General features: G+C 46.9%; 1 protein-coding gene across 1 annotated transcript in view; it reads left to right on the plus strand.

Annotated features, from left to right (window-relative positions):
* The window catches only part of LAMC1 (laminin subunit gamma 1), a 65,409-nt gene extending 54,711 nt beyond the window's left edge, over nucleotides 1-10,698 (plus strand). Inside the window, exons 17-28 of the mRNA XM_051793492.1 lie at nucleotides 769-947; nucleotides 1,102-1,258; nucleotides 3,529-3,734; nucleotides 4,111-4,190; nucleotides 4,512-4,649; nucleotides 4,810-4,954; nucleotides 5,287-5,436; nucleotides 5,834-5,948; nucleotides 6,291-6,490; nucleotides 6,709-6,867; nucleotides 7,355-7,454; nucleotides 7,822-10,698. Of these exons, the coding sequence (XP_051649452.1) occupies nucleotides 769-947; nucleotides 1,102-1,258; nucleotides 3,529-3,734; nucleotides 4,111-4,190; nucleotides 4,512-4,649; nucleotides 4,810-4,954; nucleotides 5,287-5,436; nucleotides 5,834-5,948; nucleotides 6,291-6,490; nucleotides 6,709-6,867; nucleotides 7,355-7,454; nucleotides 7,822-8,078 (1,886 nt within the window). The 3' untranslated portion in view covers nucleotides 8,079-10,698. The remainder of the gene's footprint in view (nucleotides 1-768; nucleotides 948-1,101; nucleotides 1,259-3,528; nucleotides 3,735-4,110; nucleotides 4,191-4,511; nucleotides 4,650-4,809; nucleotides 4,955-5,286; nucleotides 5,437-5,833; nucleotides 5,949-6,290; nucleotides 6,491-6,708; nucleotides 6,868-7,354; nucleotides 7,455-7,821) is intronic.
* Nucleotides 10,699-11,816: the final 1,118 nt, after the last annotated feature.

The raw sequence follows: 11,816 nt of genomic DNA on the forward strand, positions 1-11,816 counted from the left end.
TTTGTTAACTTTCCCTTATCCAACTTATTAGATATCCACCTTACTTATTAGATACCCGCCTTACTTATTAGATACCCGCCTTACTTATTCAATATCCACCTTACTTATTCAATATCCACCTTACTTATTCGATATCCACCTTACTTATTAGATATCCAACCTTCTTATTAGATATCCAACCTTCTTATTAGATATCCACCTTCTTTTGAGATATCCACCTTCTTTTGAGATATCCACCTTCTTTTGAGATATCCACCTTCTTTTGAGATATCCACCTTCTTTTGAGATATCCACCTTCTTTTGAGATATCCACCTTCTTTTGAGATATCCACCTTCTTTTGAGATATCCACCTCTCTTTGGTGTAAATACATTCTCTGAATCTTGGCCTGCAACAGTTCTGTTCCCTGTTGTTAAATCTGCACAGCTACTCTGCATATGGCCTCAATATACAGATTCTGTCTTGAGGATGATCCAAAATTTCCTCATTGATATCCCTGCCTGTAAAGAGCAGGAAAAGTAACTGCAGTTGGTTACAATGAAATGGGGTAGAATAATGCTTTGTGGGAGAGGCAGTAGTGACACTGAACACATGCTGTGAACATTGGGTCTCACTTGTGTGTAGAAGCACCGTGATCAGGAGTGGGGTTCAGCTGTGGGTTTGTGCTCTTGCAGATGTTTTAGGGTATTGAGGGTATGCGCTCGCCCTGGCGTTTTAGGGTGTTTCTGCCTCTTCTGCCTCAGTCTGACTGAGGTCTAAATTCCCGCAGCCTGTGACTGTGATCCAGAGGGCTCGCGCTCCCTGCAGTGCCAGGAGAACGGCCGCTGCGAGTGCAAAGAAGGCTTCGTGGGGACCCGCTGCGACCAGTGTGAGGAGAACTACTTCTACAACCGCTCCTGGCCGGGCTGCCAGGAATGTCCAGCCTGTTACAGATTAGTGAAAGACAAGGTAAGGCCAGGAATGCTGCTGTTGGTACTGCTGGAGACAGTGTAACGTGCCCGCTCGTGCAGCAGCTGCGCCCCTGGCTGTTGACAGCTGCTGAAGGCAGAGAGGCTCAAGGTGCTTGGCTGTGTCACAGCTGTGCCCTGTCCCTCTGACATAGGTGGCGGAACAACACGAGAGGCTGCGGGAGCTGGAAAATCTGATAGCAAATCTGGGTGCAGGAGAAGAAACCGTGACTGATCAAGCCTTCGAGGAGAGGTTGAAGCAGGCAGAAAGAGAAGTTATGGAGTTGCTCCATGAAGCACAAAAAAGCAAAGGTGAGTTGACGAGTTCTTTGCCTGATGGTCCTGTTTCCTTTGGACACAGCGTATTTTATCTCAGGCCTGTACTGTGCTCCAGGACTGACAGCTATTTCAGATAGCACTGAGTCAGTGTGTGTTGTTATCAGAACAACAGTGCCTGTGCTTTTATCCCTGCTGTTCTCCGAGCGCTCTCTGTTGTACCTGCAAAGTAAAGATCTGCCTCTAGCTCCATACGGGTGTGTTTTGTGTGTTAGCCTCTTCTCCAGATGCATAGAAGGGTTTTATTTGTTCAACGAACAGAAGACTTTCCAGTACACTTTTCGTGCTTATAAATTTGCTCAAACATCTTGAGATCAAGTAGTTCTTGTTAGGATATCATCAGCAATCTGAATGAAGGCTTCAAGATCCTGCTGGCAAGCTTAATTATCCCACCATAAAGTGTAGAAAGTTCTGAAGAGTGCTGTTGTGGTGGCTTTTAGCTGTTTTCCCTGTTAAACTCTGCTTTGAATTGATTCTTTTATTGTCACCTCTACCACAGGATGTCTGTGAGCAGGATGTTTGTCGTGTCTGTGACAGTGGTTTGTCCTTAGAGCGTCTTTAATGTATGAGATGATGTGTGTTTTGGAAAAGAGAAACCTGAAGACTACTGACTTTGCAGTAAAAGATGTTCCCCTGGGAGCTGGGACAGTGATTTCAGACCATTTTGGGAAAATCCATCCCCTTTGTGTGAAGCTGAAAAAAAACTGACACACATCTAATGCTGGTGTTTGCTTGGGAAGATTCCTGCCAGTGGGAATGATGGCTGAAGCTCTTCTTAGCTTTAGCTGAGGTAGATTTACACTCTCTGCTTGGCATCCAAGTCTAGATAATAGTCTCACATAAAGAAGTAGGAGGTTGGGAATCGAAGAAAGGTGAGGGAATGGATTCGGTTTTGTGGTGGTATTTCAGATCTTTCTTTCCATGTCTTACAATCATAGAATCATTTAGGTTGGAAAGACCTCTGAGATCAAGTCCAGCTGCTAACCCAGCACTGCCAAGTCTATCACTAAACCGTGTCCCCAGGTGCTACATCTACGTGTCTTTTAAATCCCTCCAGGGGTGATGATTCCACACTTCCCTGGGCAGCCTGTGTCAGGACTCAACAACCCTTTCAGTGAAGAAATTTTTCCCAGTATCCGATCTAAACCTCCCCTGGTGCAGCTTAAGGCTCTGTCCTTTTGTGCTGCTGCTTGTTGCCTGGGAGCAGGGCCCGACCCCCACCTGGCTCCACCCTCCTGTCAGGGAGTTATAGAGAGTGAAAAGTGCCCCGAGACTCCTTTTCTCCAGGCTGAGCTCCCTCAGCTGCTCTTTGTGCTCCAGCCCCTTCTGCAGCTCTGTTGCTCTTCCATAAGAGGGCAGGTTAAATGCAACAAAAGCTACTCTTGCAAAAATCTGTACAAGTTATTTGTGTTTTTCTGTATAGTATGTTTTTGAAATGTGTCAGATTTTCATGTTCAATATTTAAGATGTGCTGCAAGGTCAAGGTATTTGGGAAGAATCTTTAGTTTTGGAGGCCTGTGGCCTTCTGCTTGTACTTCATCTCTTGAAAACATTCTCATCTTTTCAAAAGTAACTGCCCCTGGCCATGAGGCACGTGCTTGTACTGTGATGGCTCCAACTGTGCTGTTGTGGGGAGTTGCCTGGTGGTCCAAAAACTTGGGGAAGTTTGGGTGGCTCCGAGGTCCTACATATGAGAGAACCAAGGCTCTATCTGGCCAGCTTTTGTCATCCCTTGGGTTTAGGGGAGAGTTTGGAGTAGGTTAACTATTCCACACATCTCCTAGCTGCTCCCTGTGGAGACTGTCTGGCTTGGGAACAGCCAGTGTTGCCCAAAGTGGAGAATAATGTACAGCCCCACTATTCCTCCATCTCTGCAAACCTTCTAGGAGTTAAGAGAATTCACAAAGCAGACGTTTCATACCTCTTGAGGAGCAGCTCTGCTGTGATTTTAAGTCCATGACAGAGGTGAAACGTGATTGTGAACACAAAATCTCCCATCAGAGTCGGTTCCAACAAGCAGCAGGGTTGTCTTATTAGTAGTTAATGGCTTTTCATTTCTCATATTTGGAGCACATTCTGATGGTGACTTTGATCTCAAGCTGAGCGACTTGTGAAACAGCTTTGCTGGTCCCCTTTCAGTAGGGGATTAACCTCCAATACGGTGCCTGCAGCAGTGAGCTGCTGCTCCAGCTTCTCCTCCTGCTGTAATTAATTTTGCTTCCTCTCTCTTATATCTTATGTTTCAGACGTAGATCAGGGCCTCATGGATCGTCTCAAAGACATCAACAGCACACTGGCAAATCAGCTCAACAGGCTGAGGAACATCCAGGGCACAGTGCGGGAGACGGAGAACCTGGCGGAGCAAGCCCGGGTGCGGGTGGAGGACACCGAGGACCTCATCAGCTTGGCTTCTGACATGCTGGAGAAGGCAAAGGTGGCAGCTGACAATGTGGTGAGTGTGCTGCTGAGATCCCATGCCACTGGGAGAGGAGAGGGCCTTTACTTCTTTGCCCTCTGGTGTGTTTCTCTGCTTGGTCTCTCTCATACAGCAAATGTGCACCATGGAAAATAAGTAAAGGAAGTTCACCAGTGTCTGTCAGAGATTGTGTCTTAGCCCCTGCTCAAAGAAACCAACAGAAGAACTCTTAAAGAAATATCAACACCTTTGTGTTTAAGGGATGAGCAGTGGTTAAGAAAAACATAGAGAAGTCAGAAGTAGGTCAGACACATCTCTAAGCATTTAGATCATGACAATAAATATTTAAAGAAAAGATGAGTCAAAGATGAAAGAAGAGGTTTAAGGGTTTCTTTTTCCTTTCTTTTCCCAGTCCATTGCACCTCCGGAGCAAAGCGGGGACCCCAACAACATGACTCTGTTGGCAGAAGAGGCCCGTAAGCTGGCAGAAAGGTAAGGCAAGGCACACTCCTTGTGGATCACATCAGGGCCCTGCTCTTCCCTGCAGATTTTAATTTGCTGGGTAGGAAAAACATGCCCTGTGCTGAGTAAGAGTCTGTCACCATGGGCTCATGCCTGTGTGGCACTGAGGGCAGACACCAGGCATGTGAACAGGGGGCACAGCAACCATCTTCCATTGCAAATGTTTTAGCATCTCCCATATTTAAATCTGGGAGAAGGAAGGAAAGTGAGAGAATAAACTCCAGAATTGAGGATAGAAACTGCTGGCTGACAAACCTAATGGCATTATTTTTTTTCCATTATCTTGTCCAGACACAAAAAAGAAGCTGATGAGATTGTTCGCGTAGCCAAGGCTGCAAATGATACTTCCATGGAAGCGTATCAACTGCTGCTGAAGACCCTGGCTGGAGAAAACCAAACTGCCATTGACATTGATGAGCTCAACCAGAAGTGAGTCAATAACAGAAAAATGGTTTTATTCCCTGGCTTTAAGTGCTTAAAACTAATCGTTTTATGGGAGTTGGTTTTCAATTTCTTAGCCTCTCTACTCTCTTAAGTTCAGTTTTACAAAAAATATTGTAGCACAACTGGATCCTTGCGGATTTTTTAGGTATAATCAAGCAAGGAATATTTCTCGAGACCTAGAGAAACAGGCCAACAAGGTGCTTGCTGAGGCAGAGGAAGCTGGAAACAGAGCCCTGCAGATCTACGCTAATCTCACCAGCCTGCCTACAGTGGATTCCACAGGGCTAGAGGTATGTGTGGGCAGCATCACATGCAGTATTCCCTGAAGATTCCAAGTTGCTGGCATACCTTGCATATGCTCTGCTAATGCTCCCAGTCTGTGGGATTTTTGTCCATCTAGGCATAGTCCAGACTTGTGCTTTCCAGCTTTCCACACAGGAGATTAAAATGCATAAAACCACCTACATAAACCTCCACTTCCCCCAGTCTCTGAAGGACAAAAATCCAAGTGAAATGTTTGCCAAGCATCTTGGCTTGAATGGAGAAGTGCAAAAATTTGCCACCCGTTCAGAAATTCTTTAACATTCAGGACTCTGCGTTTGTTTCTGATTTCCACCTGCAGAATGAAGCAAATAAGATCAAGAAGGAAGCAGAGGAATTAGATCAGCTAATTGCCAGAAAGCTGAAGGATTATGAGGACTTGAGAGAAGACATGAAAGGAAAGGAGCTTGAAGTAAAGAACCTCTTGGAGAAAGGGAAGACAGAGCAGCAGGTCAGTTCTGCTTTGTGCAGGCTTTTGTTCCATGAAAAACAAACAAAAGAAAACAAGTAACTGGCCAGATGTGAAAGATCTGGTCTTATTCAGTCTCGTCTTACTGCAGCTTGTTAATTATGAGAATGCTGAAGAGTGGTCCCAGAAAGGAGATGCAGAAAGCTGTTAAAAGCAACAGCATTGAGGCTGTAAGGGAAAATAGGGGATATTTGCCAGGTGTGGTGTCTTTTGTATTCAGAACAGTATTCCAGAAGTCCTTACATTCCCCTGCCTCAGAGGAAGTACTGCTGTTTTAGATGGCATTGGTGTTTCAGACTGAGCAGTGCTTTTTTTGATACACCTACGTGGTTGCCCCTCAGGAGGTGAGAATATGTTGATCCGTGTCATGTCTCCTCAGACTGCAGACCAGCTCTTGGCTCGAGCAGATGCAGCGAAAGCCCTGGCTGAAGAAGCTGCTCGGAAGGGCAATGGCACACTACAAGAGGCCAATACCATCCTCAGCAACCTGAAAGGTAAAGAGGAAGCACTTGCAGTGAATCCTTCAGTTCCAGTGTGACAAGTCATTTGGCAGTAGGGGTATCCTGCTTAAACAGGCTGTGCTATTGCCCTCACCTCAGTGTTGGGGGGGTTCTTTAGGCTTGTTTTTCTTTAAAGAAAAAAAATATAAGCGTTTTCAGTGACTGGAAATCTCCTTTAAGCTCCTTATTTAGTATCAGAAGATGTGCAATAGGGAGAGCTGATGCCAGTTTGCTCTTGGTCCCTCCGATGTCATGGAGGCAAAGCCTGGGGATCTCAGTCAGATGAGCATCCCAAGGCTCTCTGTCCTGATAAGGGTCTGTTCTGCCCTTCCCTAGACTTTGACAAGCGGGTGAATGATAACAAGACGGCGGCTGAGGAGGCGCTGAAGAAGATCCCTGCCATCACACAGACCATCGCTGAAGCCAACAACAAGACGCGCCAGGCGGAGCTGGCGCTGGGCAACGCTGCTGCTGATGCCCGTGAGGCCAAGGCTAGAGCAGATGATGCTGAGAAAATCGCCAGCTCTGTTCAGAAGGTGAGTCCTTAGCAGTTCTGAAGCCACCCTCTCCCCGAGATGTTGGTGTGTAACTGGGTAAGCTCTGTTCCAGTGCTTCCTGGAGAGCCACATGTGCTTTCTGCTGTGTTCCCACATGTGGACACGACAGGAAATCAGTGCATTTTGATGGAAAGGACTGAAGGAGGTTGTGCACCTTCATCACCTTTCTTCCATCCTCTCCCCCTTGTTGGCTGTAGAGTGCTGCTGCTACCAAAGCCGAAGCCGACAAGACTTTTGCCGACGTGACGGGGCTGGCCAGGGAGGTGGATGACATGATGAAGCAGCTGCAGGATGCAGAGAAAGAGCTTAAGCGGAAGCAGGCAGATGCTGAGCAAGATATGATGATGGCAGGCATGGTAAGTAGTGCTGGCAGGTGACAGCAGTGGCCAGGAACTGCCTTCTCCCCACTGTCCTGGAGAGGCAAGCTTTCCTCCTGCTCTCCCCTTGCAAAGACAGTGCTGAGTCCAGCCAGTATTCAAACTCTTCCAAGTTTTAAGTGGGATTGAGAACATGAGACAAGCTCTGGTGCATTAGCACAGGCTCCCTGCTGGAATTTGAGAGCCAGTTTTCTTAATGCAACACTCTCCTTTGAGTTTAACTGAAACCTGACTATAGACCTGTTGACTCTACTCTGACTTTCCCTGCAAAATCCTGCTTAGTTCTCAGGGATATCCTGAAGTAATCAGAAAAGTGATTATTTGAAGATTGTCAGTCTTCTCCAGCATTGTGATAAAGATCTCAGTGCATGAGTGTTACCCTGGAGTGAGGAGCCAGAGGTGTGGGTGACTAACTGCTTGGGTAGAGGCAACAGTTTTTTGTGCTCTCACTTTTTACACCCTGCAGGCCTCACAGGCTGCCCAGGAGGCAGAAGATAATGCCAGGAAAGCAAAGAACTCTGTGAACAGCCTACTCACTGTCATTAATGACCTGCTGGATCAATTAGGTAGGACTGTCTTAATGTGCCCTATGCCTTTGAGTGTTTTCCTGATGTGTGCTGGCTTCCCTGCCAGTGCTGTGCGAGGAATCAGATGGGTCTGTTGACCTCTTGAAATGGGGTTTGTGTGGCATGTCTTGGGGTTTTTGCTTTGCTGGGGTAGCCTCAGAGCTCGTTGTGCAGTGTTCAGTGGTGGTTTTCTGCAAGCTGAGGACACTGAAGTTGTCACCCATGTGGTTGGTTCTGTTTTAAATGATGTCTCTAGTGCAGAAACAGCCCGATGGGGGTCTGGCTGTGGGCTCCGCTGTGTGAGCACCCAAAACCAGGGCATCAAAGGGTTTTTAATGCGCTTCACTATTTGCTACTGGCTTTTCAGGGCAACTGGAGACGGTGGACTTGAACAAACTGAATGAAATTGAGGGTACCCTGAACAGTGCCAAAGACCAGATGAAAGACAGCGACTTGGACCAGAAAGTGTCTTTCCTTGAGAGAGAAGCCAAGAAGCAAGATGATGCGATACAGGCCTACAACAGGGACATTGAAGAGATCCTGAAGGACATTAGCAATCTGGAAGACATCAGGAAGACCTTGCCATCTGGCTGTTTCAACACCCCGTCCATTGAGAAACCCTAAGGGTGCGCTGGGGGTGGGGGGTATTCCCCCCGAGCGGTGGTTTGGCTCCGGAGTGCCTTAACACACAGTACCTTCTCCAAATCCCCACCTCTTCGCTGCTCACAGCCACTGTTTTCTTGTTCAAATCAGGATAAGTTGAAAGATTTTTTTTTTTTATTATTATTATTTTTTTTTGAGAAGCAAATTAAATATCCGTCTTTGGGCATCAAAGGGGGTTTTTTTTATATAGATTGTTTTCCTGAGCACTCTGCCTTTGCCCCTTCCTCAGACACAGTTTCTCTTTGATTAGTGCAAAGATGAGAGATGCTCTGGACTCTTTATACTGTGGTTCAGAAATAACCATGTGAGCTGTACACAGCAAGGCAAAACTAACCCAACTTTCTCTCCTCCCTTGGACTGTAAAATCCTCAGTCCCAGAGCTCTCTGTTCCTATGAAGGAAGGGGATGGCTGCCAAAGTATTACTGTAATGGCCAGTAAAGCTGCACTCTCAGATCTCTGTTCCCAACTTCTAACCCTGTGAATTTATTGTTTTCATCCTTACCTAGTGGCCAATCTGACGGCGTTGGTAGCCTTTGACAAAATAGCTGAAGCCTCTTTCTGAAATGCTTTCTGTGATGATGCATTGCTCTGAGGAAAAGGCAGCCTCTGATTGGAGCTGTTTGGGAAGATGGGATACTGGTGGAGTGTTGGATCTTGCCAGCCCCACTCCTCATCTGTGGAAAAGTTTTGGGTCTGGTCTGAAAGCTGCTGCCTGCTGGGTAGTCCAGACTGCCAGAGCGTGGAAGCCATGAGCTGCCTTCCCATCTGTTGCTACTGAATTGCCAGAGGATCTGGTGTTTTAGGCTTGGAATGTCTGACTGACAGATGAGTTTGTTCAAGCAGGACGAGTTTTGCTCAAGAGGAGGGCTGCCATCCAGAGAGCTCCAACAGCTGCACTGGCCTTCACGCCGAATGTCTTTGGGTGGAGAAGGAAGGGGGCGCGTGAATGGAAATGGGAAAAGTCTGTCTTTCTCCCCATCTTTTTCCTGAAGGACGACAGTGGCATTTTTATATCTCTTGGCATTGCTCTGGCCTTTTGCCTGTTTTTAAGCTGGCGGGAAGAGCTGGAATTTTCCAGTGCCCTCCTTCCTTTTTGCCTCCCGGTCACCGTAAAGCCACCACAGCACAGGGGCTTCAGGCCAGGCTCAGGTGGCAGCTCTGCATTTCACAGCTCCCACCTTCTTCCCTGACAGGCTCCCTCCCCAGGTAGTGCTTCCCAGCTGCTCACTGGTGCTGGGTGGGAGTGCCAGGGAGAGAGCATCCTCTGGGCTTCCTCCTTGTCTCCAGCCTGGCATCCCTCCCCCCCTCCCTGAGGCCTAGTATATATCTATCCTTAAACACTATGCAACTTTGTATGTTTGCGTAGCGGGGAAGAAATTATTATCTGACACACACTGGTGCTATTAATTATTTCAAATTTATATTTTTTGTGTGAATGTGATTTTTTTTCAGTTTTTTTTTTTAAATCATGATTATAGTGTGAGGAAGTCTCTCGTGTGTGCGTATGTGTGTGTAAATATGCTCAGCCATATTTCCAGAATGGCACAGCCTGGCCTCCTCCATGTGCTCTCCCCTGTAGCCAATCAGGGTGCGTGCATTGTGTATCGCTTCTCTCTGTATCATTCCCTTGAAACTTGGGATTTCTCCCAGCTGGGCTCCTGCTTTCTTCCTTCTGTATCCTCAGCACCCATCAATAACCACTTTGCCTGTCGGGTGGATGTCTTCCAGCCCTCCCTGCCAAGCCAGCCCTGCCCCACGGTGCTCACAGCACCCGTTCCGTGTGCCTTGTCCCTTGGGATGCTGCGCCAGGACAGGGGCAGGAGCTGTGGCTTTGCAGCTGGGCTGTGAGGAGCTGTAGCACGGCTGGGACACTGGACCCAGCGCTGAGTGGTTGGAGAGCTGGACTCGGGGACATCCTGATACCACTGTGTGAGGCAGGAGGCTCGGTGCACCCTTGGGGATGGCACTGCTGGGAGGGGGGTGATCCCAGCAAATCCCGCTCTTGTACCCCTTCCCTTAGAGATTCTGGCATTTACCAGCTTGGGATTTCCCTCCTGCCTGCAAACACACCTGGAGGAGAGCTTGCTGGCTCGCTGGCTGCTCTGGTCAGATGGCTGTAACCGTGTCACCTCTGCCAAGGCTGTGGGAAGAGCAGATGCGAAGATGCGCACATGCCCTGGCTGACCTCAGGCCTAAGGCTTTCTTCTCTTGGTTTTTTTTCTTGGTTTTTTTTTCCTTAAGCTGTTTTTAACAGAATTTTATTTTTAAATAAGAGAAAAAATCTTTATAAGCGATCTCTTAATCACTACTGCATTACAGCCATTAATCATTGTGTAAGTCCAGTTATTTCTTTACGTAATGTGATGACACGACAGCTGCTGGTGGAGTGCTGGATGTCAGTCCCTTCATCACCTTGTTCCTGACTGTGGCCCCCTCAGTACGTGCCTTCACTCCAGCTTTTTTTGCCTTAATCTGTGGTCTTGCTGTCTGGGGTGGTGAACAAAATGCAACACTTGCAGTTTTTATGTATAAAACAGTATTTCTTATTTATAATAAAGTCTGAATATTTGTAACCCCTTATACCTTGGCATTCTTTTGAGTATTGCTTTTTTTTCTTTGGGGTAGGGGGAGCGGGTATTGATGGGGATGTGTCTCAGTTGCAAGATTCAGCTCTTGCTTAATTAGGTGACCTGTTTTAGGGTGGAGGAAAAAGGAACAAGAAACTTGGAAATGCATTTGGTGGGTGCAGGTGGCCACAGGGATGATGGTTTCCCCCGTGTCCACTGCTCCATTGCCATGTGGCAATGATGGATGGATTTTAAGCTATGATGGATTTTAAGCTGCTGGTTTTCCAGGACTTAATAAGATTATGCTGCTAGTGCTGATGCTGTTGGAGCTGCACTGTCCTCCTGGAAAGCCCTGGGGAATTGGGATGTGTTTTTACACTGTAAGGGTAAAATCCTTTTAGCTGAACATGTGGAAAAGGATGGAGCTCCTGGGAAGAAAAATTAAAGCCCTGAAAAAGATGCTGAAATTTCTCACTAGGAACTGCCATAAGTTTGGACACTCTGTGTTGTTCCTGGATCCTGTCTTCCAGAGCCTGAGATAAATTTTATTCCTGAGTTAAGTAACTTTGTAAGGACGGATTACAGTGATAACAGACTAGGCCATTCTGCGGTCACACGTGTCTTACATCTCCAGCTGGATTTCTGTTATTTTTCTCAGCAGAGGAAAATGCACATCTCATTAACTTGCATCAGAGCTAATCCCTTCTCAGCTGGTAAATTCTTCTCATTAATTTTTGTATTTCAGTTTGTCAGCTTTCAACTGTTTATTCTGCAGTTGCCACTAATGAATTTGTTTTCTAAAATACTTTTTTTTTTTTTAACCAGTACTGACTGCTGTTGGGCAAATTCCAGCTGGCAAAATCTGTCTGAGGTTTCAGCTGGACTGTAGGGAGCAGTCAAGGAGCAGAGAATTGGGTGGTGGGATGGTTCTGACCTTGCATGAGCTGTAGGTTGACATGGAGCCTCTTACCATTTTGGGGCTAAAATACTCAGGAAGCAAGTCTGTGCCCTTTATTGTATCTTGTTAGAAGTTAAGAAGTGCTGCGAACAACTGCCTGGAGGACGCGGCTGTAGTATCCATGTGGATCTGAGGATGGAGAGGACATATAGCTGTCACCCCAAGCTGGCAGT

The sequence above is a fragment of the Manacus candei genome, unplaced genomic scaffold (assembly GCF_025592945.1).
Source record: "Manacus candei isolate 608988 ecotype Guabito, Panama unplaced genomic scaffold, ASM2559294v1 h1tg000005l, whole genome shotgun sequence".
NCBI lineage: Eukaryota > Metazoa > Chordata > Aves > Passeriformes > Pipridae > Manacus > Manacus candei.